The following is a 24,824-nucleotide window of genomic DNA, read 5'->3' as shown; positions in this document are numbered from 1 at the left end:
AGTCTGAGAGTCCAAGGGTGGGCTGAGTACCCCCAGAGAAAAGACTCCCAGCACCAGATGTGAGCTTTCCCCTGCTGTAGGGGGATGTCACAGGAAAGGGGGCCTCATAGGTTTTACAGAGCCTGTGAACTTATCCCACTACCTCCACCCCACTCCTGTCAAAACACATAGACATGGCAGGAATTTCAGGCAGTGTGTGCGTGTGTGTATGTTTCTTTTTATCTCACCTGTCACTAGTTCAACAGCCACATTTTCTTTCTGTCAAAACAAAGTTTATTTGTCACGTGCGCCGAATATAACAGGAAATATAAATATTTCACCTTAGAGTGAAATGCTTACTTACAGGCTCTAACCAATAGTGCAAAAAATGAATTAGGTGAACAAAAGGTAGGTAAAGATATAAAAACAACATGTTGATAGAAGTTAGGTAGAACTGATTTAAGTTTCCCTGCATTAAAGTCTCCGGCCACTAGGAGCGCCCCCTCTGGGTGAGTGATTTCCTTATACAGCTGACTGAGTGCGGTCTTCGTGCCAGCATCTGTCTGTGGTGGTAAATAAACAGCCGTGAAAAGTATAGCTGAAAACTCTAGGCAAGTAGTGCGGCCTGCAATTTATCACAATATACTCTACTTCAGGCGAGCAAAATCTAGAGACTTCCTTAGATTTCGTGCACCAGCTGTTGTTTACAAATATGCACAGATTTGCCCCGTCCCCCATCCCGTCCCGTCTTACCGGAGTGTGCTGTTCTATCTTGCTGGTGCAGCGTATATCCCGCTAGCTGAATACCCATGTCGTCATTCAGCCACAATTCCGTGAACCATAGGATATTACAGTTTTTGATGTCGCGTTGGTAGGATATTTGTGATCGTACCTCGTCTAATTTATTGTTCAATGATTGCACGTTGGCGAGTAATATTGACGTAATGGCAGCTTTCCCACTCACCTTCTACGGATCCTCATGAGGCATCCAGCTCTGTGTCCTCTGTTCCTACGTCTCTTGCTCTTGCAACTAACTGGGATGTTGGCCTTGTCTGGTGTTAGGAGAATGTCCTGTACGTCCTGCTTGTTGACGAAAAAATCTTTGTTTAATCCGAGGTGAGTGATCGCTGTCCTGATATCCAGAAGCAATTTTTTGCTGTAAGATACGGTTGCAGAAACATTATAACAATAATTTACAAAATAAGTTACAAATAACGCAAAAAAAACCCACATTGGTTGGGCGCCCGTAAAACTGCTGCCTTTTCTTTCGGTGCCATTTTATAACCTAAACAATAGAGAAACTATGTCTTACAGTAGATGCATGAGTGGATAAAGTTGTAGCTATAATTTTGGAAAAAGCAACACAGCTAAGGGGTTTACAGTATAGCCTTGTCTGTAAGCTTTCTTTGTTTTGAGGCTGAATCTTTGTTCAAGCGTTGGCAATGGAATTGCTTTCATTGTGAAACACGTCTCCTCCAGGGCTTGTTGTTGATCAAACCATTGTTTTTTTACTTAATCTCACTGCAACCAATCTATCAAATGATTGGTTAAATCCACTCAGGGGGTCAAAAGGGAATTTTTACTAGGATTAAATGTCAGGAATTGTGAAAAACTGAGTTGAAATGTATTTGGCTAAGGTGTATGTAAACTTCCGACTTCAACTGTACATTATATCAGTTTGATATTTTTATTGTTTTCTACCCATTTTCCTTCTGCCCTGACAGTCTTGTTTCTAGTCTGGCTCCACCCTATGTGCCCGTGTGAGAGAAAGAGTGCCTGCTGGTTATTGTTTGTGGGAATGTGTATTACCTCAACCTAAAGATGAATACTTATCTCTGTGTCATTTCAGTTGATGGCGTGTCCGAGTCTCAGAAGGAGGAGGTTCCTGAGACGATGGACTCCCTCCAGGCTGTGGTGGCCTCTCAGGTGAACAGAGAGAAGGAGGAGAATGAGTCTCCTGACACCAACAACATCACCGGGCCTGAACAGAAGGAGGTTGAGGAGAAACCGGGCGAGGCCAACGAGGTGGGTTTCAAGAAGATCTTCAATTTCATCGGCTTCAAGTTCACTCTGAAGAAGGACAAAAATGAGAAGACTGACCCGGTGCAGATGCTGAAGTTGATGGACAAGGAAGTGGAAGGAGGGACTAAGGGGTCTGAGGAAACTAAGGAGGAAGCCGCCACTGCAGAGGAGGGGAAGGCAGCTGAGCCAGAGACCGCCACTGTTGAGGCTGACGCCGCTGAAACCACAGTTGAGGCTGCAACTCCAGTGGATGCCCCATCTAAGACTGTGGATGGAGAGGCTGCAGAAAAAGAGTCTTCGGACCCAGCTGCAACTACCCCACGTGGCCAGGACGCCCCCATGTCCCCCTTCAGAAGGTTCTTTACACAGGGAATCTTCTCCAACCAGCGCAAGAAGGCAAGTATCAAAAGAGCCAAAGATGAGGAACCAAAAGAGAAAGCTGCTGAGGAGAAGATAAAGAAGGGAGAGGAGAAAGCAGAGGCTGGGGTGGAGGAGAAGCGAGAGAAAGCAAAGGAAGAGGTGAAGGAGGTGGAGCCAGTGACAACACCAGAAACTGAGACACCTGAAGCATCTGCCAAAGAGATCAAAGAGAAGATCCAAGCCGAATTTGCCATGGAAACCTCAGAAGCCGCTATTACTGATGACACCAAACAAGCGGAGGATAATGTTGAAGAAGCTGTGGAATCAGACAAGGCCCCAGTTGAGGTCACCACCGAGGCTGAGCTTTTCTCATCCCAGAAGAAGGTCAAGGCCCAGGGAAGCCCACTGAAAAAGCTCTTTACTGGGGCTGGCCTGAAGAAGCTCTCTACCAAGAAACAGAAGAAAGACAAGAAAGATACGGAGACCAAGCTGACCGGGTCTGGGGAACAGGCGGCTGAACAGCTCCAGTCCTCTACAGAGTCGGCAGAGGTCCAGAAACCTGACAGTGGGGCATCATCTCCAGAGGAGTCTGGTGAGCATGCCATCAGGGTGGAAGCCACCCAAGCTGAGGCAAGCCAAGAGGCTGATGAGGTAACCAGCTCAGACGAAGGGAAGAAGAAAGAAGGTATCATGCCCTGGTCCTCCTTCAAGAAGCTGGTGACACCCAAGAAACGAGTCAAGAGGCCCTCTGAGAGCGAGGACGAGGCAACTGTTGAGAAGGCCATGTCGGCCACCCTGTTCTCCACTGAGAGTGCCATGTTTGTGGAGAAAAAGAAAGAGGAGCCGGAAATCACTGAGGAGGAGCCAAAAAATGAAACCACAGAGGACCTGGAGGGCAGCACAGAGGACCCCAAAAAGATGAAGATGGACACCTCACTCTCCTGGGAGGCCCTGATGTGTATGGGCGGCAACAAGAAGAGGACCAGGAAGACCTCTGACTCTGAAGATGAGGAGACCAAAATCGAAGAGGAGGCACCACCAACTGGGGAAGAGCAGGTTAAGACAGCAGAGTCTCCTCTTGGCAGCTCTGGAGAGGCAGATCAGGAAAACACAGTGTCATCCCCCGAACCATCCACTAGCCCCGCCGCAGGAGACTCCACCTGGGATACTCTCAAGCGTCTTGTCACCCATAGAAAGAAGCCCAAAAACGAGGAGAAGACAGATGAATCTGGTGGCGAACAGGTAATCTCAGACAGTGAAATTCCCAAAGAAGAGTCCTCCTTCTCTCTGAGGAAACTCATTCCCGGACGCAGAAAGAAGAAGCTGCTTTCCTCCAATCTGGGGTCTGGCGAGGAAGATTCCGACACACCAGCCGTGGTCCCTCTTTCAGAGTACGACAACGAGCACGCCGAGAGTAAAGAAGAGGCTGAAGCCGAAATGATAGTGGAGACAAAGGACTCTGAGGAAGCAGCACCAATCACTCAGGTCCAATTGTCCATTGAAGAGAGATCCCCCTCTTGGATCTCAGCCAAGGCGGTCATGGAAAACCTCCAGGAGATTCCACATGATCAGTTGAGTGACATCCCAGAAGAGGGTGCCGCCACCCCCAAATCTGCTGACACCACCATCGCAGAGGACATTGCAGAACAGACCACATTCCTGCTCTCATGCCAAGAGCAGGAACCTGAGTTGTCTGTTGCCGAGCTGACTGCAAATTCTGATGCCGAGAACATTTTAGAGCAGATCCCAGAAGCAGTCACTTGCCAGGAGCCTGAGCTGTCTGTTTCCGAGGTAACTGAAGAGATGATCCCAGCCACGTATGGCGAAACCACCCCTCTGCCCAATGAGCCTGAGACAGAGTCTTTGGAGGTCCCGCAGGAGGCTGTGGAGCTGCTCAGGGATCTTCCAAGCCTGACTTCTGTGGAAATCATAGAGATCCCACTGGAGGAGGCTGCTTCCGTCCCAGAACCCACACCGCCGATCGAGTTCACCGAAACCAAATCAAAGGTTGTCTTGATGGTGCATGAAGAAATCGAGGGTTCCACCATCTACACTGTCCTGGACACCAAGGAGATCACCAAGGTGGCTGTGGAGAAGCTTGTAATTCCCACCATGGAATGTCTAGCTGAGATCAGCAATGGTATATCCACTGAGACGCCGGTAGAAGATAAGGCTGATCCAACTGAGGCGGTTGACGCTAATGAGGACCCACTATTCAAGGCTCAAGTGGAGCAGGTCGAAAGCATATTCCTGGAGCCGCCATCAGAGAAAACTATTGAAGACATCCCAGATCCTAATATAGCCACTGAGGGTAAAGAGCATGAAGATGAAAAGGTCACCACGATCAATAATATCAAGATGGAGGTTGAAATTGTTGAGGCCCCTGCGGTGAATGAGAACATTGTGGACCCCATTGTACCAACTGTCGAAGACTCCATTGCCGCTAACATTGTGTATGGCTCTGAGACACCTGTCATTGAGGTCAAAAGTAAAGAAGAGATGGCTGCCGTCGAAGAGATCGCTGCTGTAGAGGAGGTGAATGAGCCTGCTGCCCGAGAAACGGTCACTTCACTAACTGATGCCAACCAGCCCACAGTCACTGAAGTGTGCGAGGCAGTCATTGTTGCCCCTGCTGAAGAGTTTGCCATTGTAAAGGAGACCACGTACCTCGTCTGCCCACTGTCCGAGTCCTTGGAAACCCAGCAAGTGGAAATCACAGAGGCCGTGGCAGTGGAAAAGGTCTCAGTGGCAGTTGCAGAGCCCGCTGGCGATGACCAAATTCAAGTGCAGGTGACTGAGGTTGGTGTTACAGAGGCTGAAGAGACAAAGGAGGCAGAGGCCATGGAGGAGACGGGCTTGGTCATCGCTCAGGTGCTCATCCAGAGTGCTGTGGAGAAAGTGTCTGAAGCAGAGTTTGAACCCAAAGCGCCTGCCTCTGCCAATGCTACCATCACAACTGAAGATGCACTACCAGTCCAGGCGGTAGCAACGATAGAGAAAGAGATTGAATTAGTAGCAGAGGAGAAACCTGTCATTGCTGAAACTCCTGTAGTCCAAGTTGAGGCACCAGCACCAGAAACCCCAGCAGAGGTGTCTGCTACTCCAGAGGCACCAGCCGAGGCTGAAAAACCACAAAAGGAAGTCCACGAGGCTGTCCAGGTCATTGACACCGTTCCAGTCTCAATTGAAAACACAAAGAGTATCAAGGAGGTGGAGGATGTTCTCAAAGCGGAAGTAGAGGAAATAAAACAGGAAGTGGAATTAAAGCAAGCAATGGAGGTCAATGTAAGTGTGGAGAAAGTTGTAGAGGTTGAAGTTGTAACAGAGGTGGAACAGACAGAGAGTGAGACAGATGGAAAGGCAGAGGAGGAGATCAAAGAGGTAGAGGGCAACATCGAGGCATTAGAGGTTCAGGAAGTTCCACAATCTGAGGTAGAGGAAGTAGTTAAGGAATTCCAACTCGAGGTTCAACAAGCTGAGGTAATAGCGGTGGTTCAGGAAGTGATAGCAGAGGTTCCCACTCCAGAGACAGCTGAAGAGAAGTCAGAAGCAACGATTGTGACAGAAGAGACCCCAGTCCCAGATGCCCCCACAGAGACTGCTGAAGCCCCAGCCCAGCCAGAGGAGACAACTGCAGAGGTCGTAGTCCCACAGACCACACAGGTGGTCATACAGGCAACAGAGATCATTGAAGAGGAAATCATGGTGGAGGAGGTGGTAGAAAAAGATGCCATTGTTAGCTCACCAGAGACAAAGGAAGCCCCGGCCAAAGAAGACACAACAGACCCTGAACAAACGCCAGACACCCCCACCCCTGAACCCACACCAGATACCCCCGCCCCTGCTCCAACTGTCGCCAATGTTGTCGAAACAAACATGAAAGACGACAGTGCCGCAGTTCAGGAACAGGCATCGGACGGCCCCCAGACAGCACTGGAAGAGCATCAAACGGATGTTTCAACAGAGGCTGTGGCTGCCATCCAAGACGCCCCAGTTAACAGCATGGAAGAGGAGGTTGCTCTTGCCATGGCTGTGACAGTTGCCAGCCCAGCGGAGGCAGCGGCAGAGAAGTCGACGTCGGTGAAGTGTGCGGAGGTGATGGTGCAGGTGATTGAGGAGGTGGTGAAGGAGATCAAACCTGTCTCCTAAGAGCTCACAGCAGCATCGTGAGCAGGTGAGCAGTCTATATTATACAATTACCTGTTTTAAGCAATGAGTGGATGTTGTCAAAGAGTTCCAAAAATATTTCCCCACAATTACTGTAAATGCATTTAGTTAATGTTAGTCATCTGATCATACCCTCTGCCTTGTCTTCTACCACAAGAAAGTGAAAGAAAGCGTTTTCTTGTGTTTTACCATGGTATCAATTCTAGATATGTTATTATGGTTATTTTATTCCACTAGCAAAAAAAGAGTGATAGAAAAGAGTACCCACATTTATTTTGTTTTTTCCAGAATTCCTTTGTCGGGTATCACACAATCTTCTCGTGGTGGCTTTTTAAAAACAACAATGGGCCCTGCTTTTATTAGGGGGGAGAGTGAGAGAGAGAGCGAGAGAAGTAATCTACAATATATCCAAAAAAGAATTCTCCACTCAGACACATGAGTCATAAAGTTATTCTGTTTTAAACTACTTTGAGTGCTCAAAGTATGACATCTTAGAAAGATCTATTAGAAGAAAATTCAATCACTGATTGGACTTTTCTAGATAACTCAATTGCCTAATTGCTATCCACAGGATGGGAGATGGAGACCAGTTCCCTTTCAGTCAGCACTCTCGGTACAACACAACTTTGAGGATGTCACGTTCTGACCTTAGTTCCTTTGTTTTGTCTTTTGTTTTAGTATGGTCAGGGCGTGAGTTGGGTGGGTTGTCTATGTTAGTTTTTCTATGATTTTCTATTTCTGTGTTTGGCCTGATATGGTTCTCAATCAGAGGCAGCTGTCAATCGTTGTCCCTGATTGGGAACCATATTTAGGTAGCCTGTTTTCTGTTGGGTTTTGTGGGTGGTTATTTTCAGTCTTTGTGTGTCTGCACCAGATAGAACTGTTTCGGTTTTCACTTTGTTGTTTTGTATTTTGAAGTGTTCACTTTCATTAAATAAGATCAACACTTACCACGCTGCACCTTGGTCCTCTCTTTCTCCCGACAACAACCGTTACAGAGGAGTCAGACTCTCGTGACTTTGACAGGCGTTAGGCTTGGATTCATTATTACAATTCTTCCACTCTTCACCTCGATGTGAGCAGTAACGATTCACACTACTAAAAACGTCATTTTTGGGAAAACAAGACTATCTGTCTTTGCCCCAACTACACTGTCCCTTCGTGGTAGAGCGTGCTCACCCCCTGAACTTAACGTGCTGGAGTTTGTATTTGTTCTCATAGTTTCCTAATCACAAACAATTAGCTATTCTTCATTTGCTTCTGCAATGAGTAAGCTGGATAAAAATGCTACCGAGATGAAGGCTAAGCCGGGTTCGGGTTCGCGACCATGCCCATTGTCACGCGGTTATTTTATATCTCCAAAGATACTCAATATTTCTGTGTTTGTCTCCGCTTGGAGTAGGGGCATGAATGAATGACGCATTGGACACCAGGGCTTTGCTACCTCTAGCGGGGGAAGCCCTGGTGTCCAATGCGTCATTCATAGAACTGTGCCGAGTTCATTCTGCGCATGTCCCGGTGTACCGTTCTGGTGCTCGGGAAAAGCATGGGAGCTACTGTGATGGCACATTGTCGTCTTTGGCTGATGCTCTTACAGGTGCCAGAGAGGGACAGACAGATGTACCCTGATGAGACAATTTTCTCCTATGGGGTTGTTCAGCTCGGCCCTGGAGGCCACACAGGCCTGGTTCAAGGTTAAAAGAAGCAGGAAGAGGCGCTGCACGCTTTTCTACATCGGAGGTCCTTCAGGGCTGTCGGTGGAGCACCTTCCCTAAAGCCGACAGGTGGAGCCCCGCTGGCTAAGAGGGCTGGCTAAGAGGGCTGCCCCAGGGGCCGGGCCCAGCACCAGGACGGATCGTTACAAGTCCGAGGCAGAGCCTCCCCAAACACCCATTGTGACAGCAGTACCCCCAAGTGGCACGGCCAATCTGGGTGTGTCACTGATGGCCAATGCCCACGAATCCAGAGTGGGCCGGGCTTCAGACAAACATTTGTGCGTAAACACATTGTTTCAACCCCATTGTTCACGGGTATCAAAAGTGTTGTGTATCCCACATGTGTATCCCACATGTGATTTCAATCAAATATGTCCCTCCTCCACATTCAGACACACAGTTGTCTTCCTTGTCTTGTCGTATAAACTGAATTTAGGTGTACTATTCAAATTTTTTCAACCAGGAAATGGCGGAGCAATTTCTGCATAGTGCTTCCTTCAGGGAGGAAATATCCTCCCTGCTCCAGAAGTAGGCAATACCGGTGGTTCTTCTGTCGGAGGCCCAGAACGGCTGGTACAGTCAGTATTCCGAAAAGGGAAGGGGGCTACGTTCCATTCTAGACCTTCGTACCCTAAACAAGCACCTCAGGGTTTGCACATTCAGAATGCTCACAAACCAGAGGCTGTTATGGTCCATGCGTCCCGGCGATTGGATCACCACAATCAACCTGAAGGAGGCGTATTGTAATGTGCCCATGTACCCCGTTCACAGAACATTTTGAAGGTTCCATTATGAGGGGATAGCCTACGAGTTTTTGGTCCTGTTGTGCGGTCTGTCCCTCTTGCTTCATGCCTTTTTAAAGGTAGTGGAGGTGGCTCTAGGGGCTGAGGGTGTTGGCCTATCTGGACAATTGGCTAATAGCAGCAGAGTCAAGGGAACAAGCGATGTTGCACACATCCAGGCTAGTGTCCCATATTCAGTCTATAGGTTTTATTGTAAACCAGAAAAAGAGCTGTCGGACGCCATTGCAGTGCATTCTGTTCCTGTGTCTCGAGTTAGACTTGCACGTGAATCACACTTTTTATATCCATGCAGAGGGTTTCTGGGTCCTGGCTCAGCTTTGCCCAATTTTGGATTGGGCGCACTGTGCATTTTCGCCAGTTCCTGCGCTTACTGTGGATGATGGCTTCTATGGCAGTAGTCGTTCCCCTGGGGCTATTATTGATGCAGCCTTTCAAGCACTGGGTACTAGCCACTCGCTTGGACACAACTCGCCACCTAAACCGGTCACTTTGGGTGTCCATGGCATGGGTGCGGGCACTGGCCCAGTGGGAGGACCCCCAGGTACTGTCGCAAGGGGTTCTCATGGGCCAGGTGTTATTCCGCAAGGTGGTCACGACAGGGATGCGCTGTGCAATGGCTATTCAATTCTGGAGATATGGACGGTGATTACTAATGTTACTGTCCTCACTACAACAACAAAAAATATTTAAATACTTGTCATTTTGCCCTTTAAACATTTAATTGAAATACTGTAGAATTCCGTTCCTTCCTATGGAGGACTGCTCCTACTGGAGAGTGCCAATATGGCCCGCCAGTGGCTTCAAAACCTCTCAATGGCCAATACATACAGTGCTTTCAGAAAGTATTCACACCCCTTGCCTTTTCCATATCCAGAATTTAAAATGGATTGAATAGAGAAGTGGAATTATGCTTTTGGAGAAAAAAGCTGAAAAGTAAAAGCTGAAATGTCTTCAGTCAATAAGTATTCAACCCCTTTGTTAAGCCTGAATAAGTTCAGGAGTAAAAAAGTGCTTAACAAGTCACATAAATTGCATGGACTCTGTTTACAATAATAGTGTTTAACATAATGTTTTTATGACTACCTCATCTCTCTACCAGACATGAATATCCCTTTGAGCATGGTGACGTTATTAATTACACTTTGGATGGTGTATCAGTACACCCAGTCACTACAAAGATACTGGCGTCCTTCCTAACTCAGTTGCCGGAGAGGAAAGAAACCGCTCAGGGATTTCACCATGAGGCTAATGGTGACTTTAAAACAGTTATAGAGTTTAGTGACTGTGATAAGAGAAAACTGAGGATGGATCAACATTGTAGTTACTCCACAATATTAGCCTAATTGACAGTGAAAAGAAGGAACCCTGTACAGAATAACAATATTCCAAAACATGCATCCTGTTTGCAGCAAGGCCCAAATAATACTGCAAAACAAGTGGCAAAGCAATTCACTTTTTGTCCTGAATACAATGTGTTATGTTTGGGGCAAACCACTCTCCATATTTTCAAGCATAGTGGTGGCTGCATCATGTAATGGGTATGCTTGTAATTGTTAAGGACTGGGAGTTTTTCAGGATACATTTTTTTATGCCATGGAGCTAAGCACAGGCAAAGTCCTAGAGGAAAACTTGGTTCAGTCTGCTTTCCACCAGACACTGGGAGATGAATTCACCTTTTAGCAGGCCAATAAACTAAAACACAAGGCCAAATCTACACTGGAGATGCTTACCAAGAAGACAGTGAAATATTTGAGTGGCCGAGTTACAGTTTTTACTTAAATCTTATTGAAAATCTATGGCAAGAACTGAAAATGGTTGTTTAGCAATGACCAACAAACCATTGGAGTTTGAAGAATAATGGGCAAATGTGGCATAATCCAGGTGTGGAAGGCTCTTCGAGATTTACCCAGAAAGACTCACAGCTGTAATCTCTGCCAAAAGGGATTCTAACATGTATTGACTTAGGGGGTTGAATACTTATCTAATCAAGAAATATGTGTTTGTTTTTTTTGTAAATCTTCTACAAATGTTAAAAATTTTCTAAGGGGTGTGATTACTTTCTGAAGGCACTGTAGCATCAGCAAACCAACATAATTTAGTTCCTCTGGGCCCAGCCCCTGAGAGGGCACGAGGTTTACCTCTGAAGGTTATTGCTACTATTCAGTCTGCAAGGGCACCCTCCATGAGAGGGCTGTGTTTAAGTGACAGGCGTTTGAGCTCTGGTGCCAAGATAAAGGACTTGTTCATTTTCAGTGCTCCGTGAGAGACATCCTAGTGTTCCTACAGGAGCTTTTCGAGCAGGGTCGGGCATTCTCCACACCGGGGGCCCAACCCCTGGGTGTTAGGTTCCTTAAAAGGTGTGTGCTGTTTCAGACCGGTCTCTAAACCTATTGCGCCAACATAGGATTTGGCTATGTTTTTGGAGGCGCCCTTTGAGACTCTGGAGTCGGTGGATCTTAAGATCCTCTCCTACATGACCTCCCAGCTCATGGCTTTGGCCTCGGCTAAACGTGTTCGGGACCTCCACGCGTCATCCATATACCCTTCCTATACTCAGTTCGCCCCTGGCAACGGTAAGGGGACGTTGCATCTGAATGCTGCCTTCTTCCCGAAAGTCATGGTTATGTCACACAGGTCTTTAGCTTTTGAGCAATTTCCCTTATTGCCTCCTCCTTTTGCTTCTGAAGAGCAACAGAGGTTACATGCCCTGTGTCCAGTACGAGCTTTATGCACGTACATTGAGCAGACCTGGGATTTCCTGTTAGGTGACCAGCTTTTTGTCTGTTTTACCAGCTCACGGCAGGGCACTCTCTAAGCGTCTCTCCAACTGTATTGTGGAGGCTATCTCCCTGGCATATAGCAGAAAGGGCCAAGGGTTACATAGCGGTGTTTCGCGCCCACTCCACCAGGTGTCTGGCAGCGTCTTGGACATTATTTAAAGGGTTGACTGCAGGGCATATTTGTGCTGCGGCGAGTATCACCACTCACATTTGTGAGGTTTTATCGCTTGGGATGTCACTGCTCCCAGTGTAGCCCACAGCATGCATACAGCTAGGACAGGAGAGGGTCATTAGGCAGCGTGTCCCGTGTGCACAATACCCAACTGCTGCATCTTGAGGGGTGGAGGTCTGGGTGGTCTGCCATGGGCCATTTCATTTGGTATCCGTTGGGGCCAGCTTGGGGCGGGATTCTAGTTCCCCATAGTTGTGTTGTACCACAAGTACTGACTGAAAGGGAACGTAATGTTATGAATATAACTACTGTTCCCTGAAGGAGGGAAATGAGGTACAACACCTGTTTGGCACCGCACCGCCCGTTCCTAGGCTCTGTGAAGTGCAGTACTGAATTGAAGGAATTAATCTGAGCATCACGCTTATCATCTGTGGAAGACATGAGTTTTGGCCTGATTTTTGTTCTTCAATCGAAGTCGCTAGAGTGCAACTCCCCATAGTTGTGTTGCACCTTGTTTCCCACCTTCAGGGAACAGTAGTTATAGTTATAACGTGTGTTTCCAAGGATAATGGTATCCGTTTACTAATAACATGTATTTCTCTCTACCCCAGCTGTAGATGCAAGATGGTTGACTGGGAACCTGACTGTCCTGACCAGGTAGTGAGTGATAGTGAAAAAGGGAGCGAGAGAGATCGAGCGAGAGAATGCTCTGGGGAGAAACACACTGAGACTCAGCTCCAACCCACCCTGCCCAGAGTGACTGAGCGACAACTTCACCCCTCTCCTTCCCCCCTGCCCCCTTCACCCCCTGTCCTGTAGCACCAGCCCCTTCACACAGAGGTGACCCCCCCCACCCCTGGAGTGAAGCATCAATCCCCCTAAACACACACCAAGCCACTGTCCTAGTCCCACTCATCTGAAGCTTCCCACCTGGCTGGTAATCAATGTGATGTACGCTTGCTGTCTTGATGAGCTTCCATCGCCCATGCTGGAACTCGTCTGCTGTCCCATGGAGAGTGTGGTGTGTGTGTGTGTGTGTGTGTGTGTGTGTGTGTGTGTGTGTGTGTGTGTGTGTGTGTGTGTGTGTGTGTGTGTGTGTGTGTGTGTGTGTGTGTGTGTGTGTGTGTGTGTGTGTGTGTGTGTGTGTGTGTGTGTGTGTGTGTGTGTGTAAACGTGTAAAGTGAGTTCGAGAAAGTGTGTGTGTGTGGTCTTAGAGTTGGAGGATTATTATCTTGGAAATTGTATTTATATTGTTTGAGCATTTTCTCATTCTCCCCATCCTTTATCTTTTCTATTTCTGGTTGTATAGAATATGTGCCCCATTTTCTCATACATATGTAAGACAATGTCTGGATTTTGCAGAAAGTCTACCTTAACCATGTGATGTGATTTCAATGGCAGGGTCCGGTATCATTGATTACAGAGGATGACTTAATGTGAATAGACAGGGTGTGAGGTGAAAGCCAATAGAAGTGCAACAATCTTAAACTTTAACCTTTGACATTCAGCCTGACAATATATTTTCTGCTCCTACTGTAGATAAAACATACTTCACTGGCTGAAAAAAGTATTGTTACTTTCTGAAATATATAGTATGTCTCTGATTATCGTGTAGAAATACAATAAAACACTAAAACACTTCAATGCAAATTTTGCTGAGATAACAAGGCCTTGGAGGATGTAAAGTTGCATAATGGTAAAGGCCACGTACTCTCATGCAATGCCATGCCAATTGGCCACATAGTGGCGCTATAACAAGCGATTGAAAAGGAAAACGCCCCTCACCCCATGTGACCTAAAGTCCTGCAATTCAGTACATAGGTCCCTCCCCTCACAAGGAACAAATTTGCCTCAAGAACACATAATGATGAATTATTCGCTATTTTTAATTTTGTGGAAAAACACTCAATACTCGTCTGGCACTGAATGACCGATCTCCACAGAACTTGATACATGGCATCTACGAACAAATTTAGGAAACAACAAAGGCTAACAGTTCTTCCATGAAGGGTATCTATATTATTATGAAGGTAAGTTAATGTTTTCATTATGAAGATTGCATTTACACTGATTTGAATATCTAAATAACTAGGGTTTTGCAATGTAATCCTAAGACTTGCTTGATACAGTATACAGTACAAGAGCTCAATCTTGAAGTGTGTAATAAGCAGTGTGTAGTTATTCTAAACACATTTCTGTAGTAACCCCTCTTGATATTGGTATTCTGTAGCAAGTTTGACATAGGTTTGCATTCAGCAGACGCTAATAGTTTTTGCAATAATGTGTTTTGAGAACAAGAGTACTAATACATGCGCTGTGTAACGTTGATATAGTCATTCGGAGTGCTAGCGGCATCACTACAGACACCCTGGTTCGAATCCAGGCTGTATCACAACCGGCCGTGATTGTGAGTCCCATAGGGTGACGCACAATTGGCCCAGCGTCGTCCGGGTTTGGCCGGTGTAGGCCATCATTGTAAATGAGATTTGTTCTTAACTGCCTTGCCTAGTTAAAGGTTAATAAAATAAAAATCTCTGGCCACAACAGTGATCTTTTAAATGAGCAAAGTAGGCAAAGCATCTGAAGTTATGTTAAACTAAATTGTTTAGCTAATTCAGTAATGTTTATATGAAGTAGTGTGAAATTCTGTCATAAGCAAAATATAAATCGATGCGTTTTTTCCTGGTCCCACACCAGTAATGCTTTCCTGGCCTTAAGTAACCAATGTAGTAAATTAGGCCAAATTTTACCAGAGCGAATATCGACAAAGGGTCTTGGAGTATGTGTTCATGTAGGATAACTTTTGCCTAGAGAGAATGAATGGTGATATACCATACAATGATGACAATGTCAATAAATAACAGTTAGGTGGCGACCTTTGTTGCCCAGTATGCATGTAGCAGTTAAACTGTTATGGTTGTTACTGTCATTCCAAAAGCATTACCAACATTTTCTATCTTCAGAATGTTGCCAAGTATGGTACTATGTTGTAGAAAGAAGGAAGGGAAGCACTGCTAAGGTACACAATAGTAGGTTTAGGTTGACAGAAGGTGCACTTTCATAAAAGGGGTACACTGGTAATCAAAAAGAAAGGAGCACCAAGGCACTCGTCATAATAATAATTAAAATGCCTTCATTTCTATGACATGTTCAAGGGAAACAAAGGTGAAGAACGACAACGTGTTTTGGCTGCATGGCCTTCGTCAGGGAGTACAAAGATATGATAATACCATGTCCTCTTTTGAATAGCTTTTTCCAATCAACCCTGATTTGAAGGGGGAGTGGTTACAGAATTCATTGGACAATACCTAGTAAGCAATACTATACACATTAAAAAGTGAAATACTGTAGATATGTTATGAAAATGCAAATAAAGTCTAGAAGTATCAGAACCCGTAGAAAAGGTAGTTCTAACCTTGAATATAACTGGGGAAAGTAGCAGTGGCAATTTTAGCATGCATATCTTGGTGGGGCAAACTCCCCCAAAAAGTTTTAGATGCATGCCAGCAAAGCCACTACACAGCACAACACTAAACAATACATTAATTGAACTATAACGGAGACAAACGGTGCCCACAAACTGTTAGGGCCTACATAAAGCTGTCCCAACCGCAGTCCCAACACCTTACCACCACTACACCTGGCTATCAGAGGAGCCTTGTCGGGTAGCGAAACAGTTCATTCAACCTCATTTATTGCCTTTTAAAAAACATAGCTGAAATGGCTGACTTGCTTAAACAAATATGGTTTCTACTGACAATTGAGATGTACAAACTATGGCATAAGAGGACGACAAGTGGATAAGACGCAATCCGTAATTCTGATTAAGACATTAATTAAGGATTGGACCCTTTCAATTTCCGCCTAAAATGACATACCCAAATCAACTGCCTGTAGCTCAGGACCCGAATCAAGGATATGCATATTTCTGATACTATTTGAAAGGAAACACGTTCAAGTTTGTGGAAATATATGTAGGAGAATAACACATTAGATATGGTTCAAGATATAAAAATAAAAAAAGTTATTTGAAATGCGAAAGGAAGGCCATACATTGACCTAGGAATATGGGTGTAATTTAGATGTTGTCCAGAAGATGGCAGCAGTGTGTGTGCATCAGACTGATTCTACATAATATTTTGTATCCCTGGTGTCCCTCACGAGTTTGCCCAAATGTACCCAAGTGTCTGAATTGGTCAATTGATAAATTCCCAAGTACGTAACTATAGAGAACATGCAAAAATATTATGGTATACATTTTTTTTTGTTTACACACTCCAAGGAATGTCATACATGATGGATCATTAGCTTCCCTACATAAAAGACACTAACCTTCACACATATAGATGTCCGGACGGGGTTAGTGTGGAGCCAGAGACAACCGACGGGTCAGACTGAAGGATCCAGATCAGTTAGAACTCAAGTTTACTATTACTTATTTGATTTAACCTTTATTTTAGCAGGAGATGAGCATCAATCATTTTACGGATGAGCCCTGCATCAATCCATCAAATAAACACAAACATATTATATAGAGTATGGGGAACACAATCAATATAATGAGATATGTGGACCAATAGACAATAAGACACTGAAAATTCACAGCCACACAATGTCATATCCAAAATAACCTACACTGTTACGGTCGAGTGTAGAGACGGACCAAGGCGCAGCGTACTCTGAGTTCCACATCTTTATTAAAGTGAAACTTACAAAACAAAAAGGAAACAAACAACGAACCGTAACATAAGAGGTGCAACATGCACTTACTCAAAACAAGATCCCACAAAAAAACAGTGGGGAAATAGCTGCCTAAATATGATCCCCAATTAGACAACGATAAACAGCTGCCTCTGAATGGGAACCATACCAGGCCAACATAGACATAAACAACCTAGATTACCCACCCTAGTCACACCCTGACCTAACCAACATAGAGAATAAAAGGCTCTCTACGGTCAGGGCGTGACAGTAACCCCCAAAGGTGCGGACTCCGGCCGCAAAACCTGACTATAGGGGAGGGTCCGGGTGGGCATCTAGCATCGGTGGCGGGTCCGGTGCGGGGCAAAGTACCCACTCCGCTCGCGGATCCGCCAGCTTCGGTGGCGGCTCTGGTGCGGGACTTTGCCCCCGCCCAGACCACGGGTCCGGCCATGGAGCCGGTAGAACGCCGTGCCCGGACTGGGCCTCGGCGCAGAGGAGGGCCCCGGTCATGGAGCTGGGTTGAACGCCGTACCCGGACTGGGCACCAGAGCCGAAGAAGAATCCGGCCATGGAGCTGAGTTGGCCGCCGTGCCTGGACTGGGCACCGGCGCAGAGGAAGGCTCCGGCCTTGGAGCGGGACTGGACACCATGCCTGGACTGGGTATCGGTGCAGAGGAAGGCTCTGGCCTTGGAGCTGGACTGGATGCCGTGCCTGGACTGGGCACCGGCGCAGAGGAAAGCTCCGGCCATGGAGCTGGACTGGACACCGTGCCTGGACTGGGCACCGGCGCAAAGGGAGGCTCCTGCCATGGAGCAGGACTGGACACCGTGCCTGGACTGGGCACCGTCGCAAAGGAGGGCTCCGGCCTGTGGACCGTCGCAAAGGAGGGCTCCGGCCTGTGGACCGTCGCAAAGGAGGGCTCCGGCCTGTGGACCGTCGCAGGAGGTTCCGGACTGGGGACCGTCGCAGGAGGTTCCGGACTGGGGACCGTCGCAGGAGGTTCCGGACCGGGGACCGTCGCCGGAGGGCTCCGGACTGGGGACCGTCGCCGGACTGGGGACGCGCACTGGAAGCCTGATGCGTGGGGCCGGCACAGGTTGCACTGGACTGGTGACACGTACTTCAGGGCGAGTGCGAGGGGCAGGCACAGGACGTACCGGACTGTGGAGGCGTACTGGAGGTCTGGTGTGTAGAGCCGGTACAACTTGTACCGGAACAATGACACACTTCACACGGTGAGTGCGGGAGCTAGCACAGGACCCACCGGGCTGGGAACACGTACCTCAGGGCGAGTGCGAGGAGGAGACACAGGACGTACCAGTCTGGGGAGGCGCACTGGAAGCCTGATGCGTGGGACCGGCACAGATTGCACCGGACTGGTGACACGCTTCTCCAAACGCCTGCGTTGCCGCATACACCTCGCCAACTCCATTCTCCGGTATCCCTTCTCGCACTGTTCCATTGACTCCCAAGCGGGCTCTGGCACTCTCCCTGGGTCGACCGACCACCTCTCTATCTCCTCCCATGTTGTCTCTGGCTCACTCCTCGGCTCCGCCGACCACCACGTGTGCCCCTCCTCCCCCCAGAAATTGGGCTGTCTTTTAGGCTTTCTATGTGGCCGCGAACCCTGGCGTCGTCACTGTCCTCCCTTCTCTCCTTGCATCTGCTTCCACGGAAGGCGATCCTGTCCTGCCAGGATTTCCTCCCAAGTCCAGGATACTCTCCCCTCCTGGGCACGCTGCTTGGTCCTGTTGTGGTGGGATCTTCTGTCACGGTCGAGTGTAGAGACGGACCAAGGCGCAGCGTGCTCTGAGTTCCACATCTTTATTAAAGTGAAACTTACAAAACAAAAAGGAAACAAACAACGAACCGTAACATAAGAGGTGCAACATGCACTTACTCAAAACAAGATCCCACAAAAAAACAGTGGGGAAATGGCTGCCTAAATATGATCCCCAATCAGAGACAACAATAAACAGCTGCCTCTGAATGTGAACCATACCAGGCCAACATAGACATAAAACAACCTAGATAACCCACCCTAGTCACACGCTGACCTAACCAACATAGAGAATAAAACGCTGTCTATGGTCAGGGCGTGACATACACATAGGTTATATGGTACCCCACAAAAATATCTCAAATGAATATGCAACCATTTAAACAACTACAATAGCATGAGAAGCAAAAACATATTTTACTTAATGGTCTAAAAGGACATTTTCCTTTCAAAAACATTTATTCCGCTCACTGAAAGAGTCCTCCTCTATTAGTTCTGGTTCACTCTCCCAGTCAAATTCTTCAATAATTTCATCCATGTTCTACTTTTACAGTTCTCAGAAGAGTTTGAAGAACTAATTGAGCTATGCATAATGCAAACTCCTCTTTGTCCGGTTTATTTTCAATGGAGAATGAATCCCGTTGCGCGTGGGCTTAGCACAATGGCCTTTACTCATACAAAGGGCAATTACATACTCATGTAAAGCCCAGCTCATTGGCTAGCTAGTTGTGTTTCAAAACGATAGGTGGTCATTGGACCAAGATACAGTCAATCAAGTGAACACCGCCCGTCTCAATGATGTCTGTCCTTCATGGGCTAAAAGAGGTGTTGTGTAGTACTTCATGTAGAATGGTGAAACAAAGTTTGGTTGCCTTCTAGAGTGTCTGAGGATTGCACACAAGGTATAGTGTTTATATTTCATCAATTGTTTTGATGTAAGTTGAGTCGGAATTCATGAGAAATGCTGTATACAACATGGATCATGATAGGATATAAAAAGTGATTTTATCAAACAAAACTATGCTACATTTGATCTCTGGGACCCTCAGGAGAGTCCACCAGATGTAACTGGATAAGCTACACTTTGTCATCCAGAACTCGTAGTTGAATAGGCATGGTGAGTTGCTTCACCTAACCAGACCCTAGGGGTTGACCATCCAGCACAGTGAACAACAATGGAATGTCCAGCTTAGTGAAAGGCAGCCCCTGGTAGCGAGCAAATGTGCGATCCAGAAAACAGCCGGTAGCCGCAGCGTCTATGAAAGCAGGAATGTCCAACTGCCCATTGTCCCACCGCAGGTTGGCCAGAAGCAAAGTGCGTACCGTGTCGGCAACTGGAGACTGTATCTGACTCACCAGTATTCTCCCGTCTACTGACGAGTTATCCCGTTTCCTGTCAGCTTGGGACAGGAGGCACGGAAGTGTCCAGGCTGTCCACAGTAAAGACAACGTTGCTCAATAATCCTGCCCCTTCTCTCCAGAGCGGAAAGTCTGGTGCGTCCCAATTGCGTTGGCTTCTCTGAAGGACATGAAGCGGAACCAGGGCAGAATTGAGAACTCTGACGGGGTACAGAACAAACAGATACAGCATAAGGCAGTGGAACAACCGAAGAATCGACTCCCTCAGCGTGACCCGAAACACTGGAGACCACTCGGAACCCCTCCGTCCTCTTACGACGACGTTCCCGAAGCCGGTTGTCAATCCGGATGGCCAAAACGATGAGCTCATCCAGAGTGTCAGGGTTGTCCCGGGAAGCCAGTTCATCCTTGAACGTCACCGAGTCTGTTCAGAAAGGCTGAGTGAAGTGCCTCTGTATTCCAACCGCTCTCAGCGGCGAGCGTCCGAAAGTCGATGGCGTAATCCGCTACGCTCCGTCTTCCCTGCTGAAGCACAATGAGTCTTTGAGCAGCGTTCCTGCCACTGATGGGGTGATCAGAAACCCTCATCTCCTAGGTGAAGCCTTGCCAATTAAAACAAATGTCTGATTGCTGCTCCCATATGGCCGTGACCCAGGCCAGAGCCCGTCCTGAGAACAAGGAGATGACGATTGCCACTCTGGAAACGATGCCTGCAGCTCAAAGACCAGAGAGCATTGGAGCAGGAACCCACAACACCTCTCAGGATGCCCCTCAAAGCGCTCCGGTGCCGGGAGATGAGGCTCCCGTAGTGAGGAAGACGCTGAGCTGGTAGGAAGTGGAGGATTAGGAACAGCCACAGGTGCAGCAGCCGTTGCTCCAGTCTGTCCTGTCTGCAGAGCGGACACGAGTTCTTAAATCATCCAACAATGCAGCCGCGTCTCATGGTGGCCAATCACAGTTCCATGGTGGGTGAGAGCCGACTTTAAATGGAGTTCGGCATGTTCCTCAGATGACTGAGAAATCTCTGCTGGGTCCATTGTTGACTTAGGTCTATTGTTACAATGATGCTTGTACAAACTCAAACCCAGTCACAGAGAAACACAGCAAGCAGAGGTAAGGGTAAATCCAGATCTTTACTTAAAGTCTTGACAAAAACAAGGCAACAGCACAAGAGTGCACTAAACCAAACACAAGACCTAAGCAAGGATCCAGGCCAAAAGAGGAACCTAAATAGCCAGGCAACCAGGTGAACAGAGCGGGAAAACAAACACAGGTGAAACCAATAAGAAACAATCAGGGTAACCTGGAAACTAGAAACAAGGTAAGGGTGCCCTTCAGCAGTAACCTAAGGAAGCGCACTCAAAATAAAACAGAATCTGTAACAGATTGGGCACTGGGCATTCAGGCCAAAGAGTTCAATCTTGGTTTCATCAGACCAGAGAATCTTGTTTCTCATGGTCTGAGCCCTTTAGGTGCCTTTTAACAAATTCCAAGTGGGCTGTCATGTGCCGTTTACTGAGAAGTGGCTTCCGTCTGGCCACTCTACCATAAAGGCCTGCTTGTTAGAGTGCTGCAGAGATGTTTGTCCTTCTGGAAGGTCCTCCCATTACCACAGAGGAACTCTGGCGCTCGGGTTCACCTCCCTGACCAAGGCCCTTCTCCCCTGATTGCTCAGTTTGACCGGGCGGCCAGCTCTAGGACGAGTCTTGGTGGTTCCAATCTTCTTCCATTTAAGAATGATTGAGGCCACTGTTCTTCGGGACCTTCAATGCTGCAGACAATTTGTCGTACTCTTCCCCAGGTCTGTACCTTGACAGAAACGTGTCTAGGAGCGCTATGAACAATTCCTTTGACCTCATGGCTTGGTTTTTGTCAACTGTGGTACATTATATAGACAGGTGTGTGCCTTTCCAAATCATGTCCAATCAATTGAATTTACATAAGGTCGACTCCAATCAAGATATAGAAACATCTCAAGTGTCACGCCCTGACCTTAGAGAGCCTTTTAATTTCTCTATTTGGTTAGGTCAGGGTGTCATTTGGGTGGGCATTCTAGTTTTTCTATTTCTTTGTTGGCCGGGTATGGTTCCCAATCAGAGGCAGCCGTCTATCATTGTCTCTGATTGGGGATCATACTTAGGCAGCCTTTTTTCCACCTTTAGTTTGTGGGATCTTGTTTTTTGTATAGTTGCTGTGTTAACGCTACAAAACTTTACGTGTCATTAAATTTTTCTTGCTTTTGGTGTTAAGGTAATAAAGTTATGATGTGCACCTTGGTCCGATCCTTCCATCAACGAACGTAACATCAAGGATGATCAATGGAAACAGGATGTACCTGACCTCAATTTTGTCTCATAGCAAAGGGTCTGAATACTTATGTGAATCAGGTATCTGTTTATTTTTAATAAATTAGCAAACATTTCTACAAACCTGTTTTCACTTTCTCATTATGGGGTATTGTGTGTAGATTGATGAGGGGGAAAAAATTATTAAATACATTTTAGTATAAGGCTATAACGTAACAAAATGTGGAAAAAGGGAGGGGGTCTGAATACTTTCCAAATGCACTGTATATCTAGCAATAAACAAGAAAAATCATCTGCCATAACAATACAGTGACTCAGAAATTACAGAAATGGCAACAACTTAGCTAGCTAGTCAGCTGCAAGCTAGCATAAAAATGAGTGCATAAAATGCTGTACAATGACAAAATGTTGTGTCAGGAAACATAAGAAAACAAATACTATTCTCACAGTTCTTGCATTAATGCACAGTGAAGGATAAAACATAATAATAATGTTAGAAAACCAGAGATTCTCTGCACAGCCACAGGTGGCGGGTTGAACTTGGGTGTGAGGCTAATTAACACTGAGCTCATGCTAGCTGTGAAGTCGTGTAACTCTTAAAGGGACAGGCCGCAATTCAGCTGCAGGAACCCCTCTTTATACTTCTATTGGTACATTTTTAAGCTATGACCCAGTACATAGATGGATGGCAGGGCTGCTCCAGTACAGTGGATGGCAAGGCTGCTACAGTACATTAGATGGCGGTAATGCACCATGACGTTGGATGCCAACCACTGATAAACACCACAGAAGAAGAAGAGGCGGGGTTGACAAAGGTAGCTACAGCTAGTACATACCGGTAGAGTGTCCTTCACCCCTAACGGACAGGCATGCAGGAACGAAGGACACTGTGTGCTAGCTTAGCCAGCTAGTCCTAAGGAGGACTCCGGTAAACAGCAGGCGGGAACGGAACCTTGAACAGAAACGGAACCTTGAACGTAAGTGATCCCTGCTGTTCCGGAACAGAACGGTTACTTTAAAAGCATGGGAACCGGTTAATAATCTTATTTTACGTTCCAGGCATTTTTTTTCTAGTCTCACAAAAAAACGCATATACAAAACCCCTACTCTGTCACTCAAATGTATTCCGGTGTCTGCCTGCAAGCTGAAAATATTTGCCTGCGTCTGTCTTTATCTGCCCCTCCCCCCTCCAAAGCATAGGCTACTGTACTGATGTTACAAGCTTGATAAAGAAGATGGGGATAGAAATTCTAAAGCTAGAAGAATGGATTCACTTGTTCAATGCTAGTTAAGGATACTATAGGCCTAGTTATCACGTTTGACTTATTAACTACAAAAAGGTAAGACGTGTTTTTAATTCTGATGCTGCTCTGCATACATAAGCTTGTTAGCTTGCTAGCTCAAGCTTATTAGCTAGCTAGCTCAAAGGACGTTCAACATTACTCCACAGAAGCCGCTCCTCCTAGGTATAATTCCGATAATGCTTGTCATAAGATGCCCAGCTCTTCAAGCCTCCTCAACCCTCTCTCGCTCTCTCCCACTCGCAAAATTTCAGTTGCATCTTGCACCATAGGCTACACTTGATGTCCATCACACCTGTAAACAACTAGCTTGCCTGCTCTATCGGCACTGATTGTTTAAGTATTTTAATGAGCTAAATGTAAAAAAAGTTTTTCACAGGTTAAAAAGGAACAGAAAGGAACAATATACACTGGTACTTTTTTGGGGTTCGAACCGGTTCAGAACTTTATTTTACTGGTCGAAACAACAGTGGAACGAAACACCCAAAAATTGTGGTTCTGTTCACGAAACGATTTTCAGTTCCAACCCCTGGTAAAGGCAAACTGCTTGCATAAATACACATGTTATAATTGACACACATAACTAAAAGCTTAACATCTACGAACAATGTGGTTGAACATCATAAGACTTGAGCTCAGCATGGAACATTTTTCATACTGGGTTAAAGGGATACTTCAGGATTTTGTCAATGTTGCCTTTTATCTACTTCCACAGAGCCAGATGAACTCGTGGATACCATTTCTGTCTCTGAGTGCAGTTTGAAGGAAGTTGATAACTAGCGTTAGCACAATTGCTAATTGGCGTTAGCATTGGCTCACAAAATGACCTCTAACTTCCTTCATACTGGATGCAGAGACATAAAAATGGTATCCATACATTTAGTTAATCTGACTCTGGGGAAGTAGATAATGGGCTTCATTGCCAAAATCCCGAAGTATCCCTTTAAGTTTGACTGATAAGGAGAAACATGAGCTCTGTTGAGCTCTGAAAAGTACACTTCAGTAGTATTCATTTCACCATGCCGGACTATAATGCAGCTTTTGAGTTGTGAGAAGTCCTTCCCTGTGTAACAAAACACGTAAGATCACTTTATATTGTGTCTTTGAGCTAATAAATGTGGCTGAACTAGGTCTCATTTGCTCAGTTAGCATGAAGACTCCATCAGTGCTAAAGTAGTAAGGAAGCATTCAATTTGGCCCTGCCCCACCCTGGATAAGGTGTAGATAGGATAGGCATAAACCTAGCCCATTATTAGACCTCTGATTTAATTATTTACGGTGTCTTCAGAAAGTATTCATACCCCTTGACTTATTCCATATTTTGTTGTTGCAGCCTGAATTCAAAATCTCACCCATCTACACACACTACCTGATA

General features: G+C 46.4%; 1 protein-coding gene across 3 annotated transcripts in view; it reads left to right on the top strand.

Moving 5' to 3' along the window:
* LOC139556647 (A-kinase anchor protein 12-like) overlaps positions 1-13,642 on the top strand; it is a 52,372-nt gene extending 38,730 nt beyond the window's left edge. For 2 of the 3 annotated variants that reach the window (XM_071370853.1, XM_071370855.1), the window contains exons 3-4: positions 1,829-6,535; positions 12,610-13,642. In XM_071370853.1, the coding sequence (XP_071226954.1) occupies positions 1,829-6,510 (4,682 nt within the window). In that variant the 3' untranslated portion in view covers positions 6,511-6,535; positions 12,610-13,642. Of the gene's footprint in view, positions 1-1,828; positions 6,536-7,099; positions 7,487-12,609 lie in introns of those variants that run through there. The other variant, XM_071370854.1, reaches the window with a different exon arrangement.
* Positions 13,643-24,824: the final 11,182 nt, after the last annotated feature.

The sequence above is a fragment of the Salvelinus alpinus genome, chromosome 27 (assembly GCF_045679555.1).
Source record: "Salvelinus alpinus chromosome 27, SLU_Salpinus.1, whole genome shotgun sequence".
NCBI lineage: Eukaryota > Metazoa > Chordata > Actinopteri > Salmoniformes > Salmonidae > Salvelinus > Salvelinus alpinus.
The sequence above is the reverse complement of the archived record's forward strand: the minus strand, read 5'-3'. Positions and strand labels throughout refer to the sequence as shown.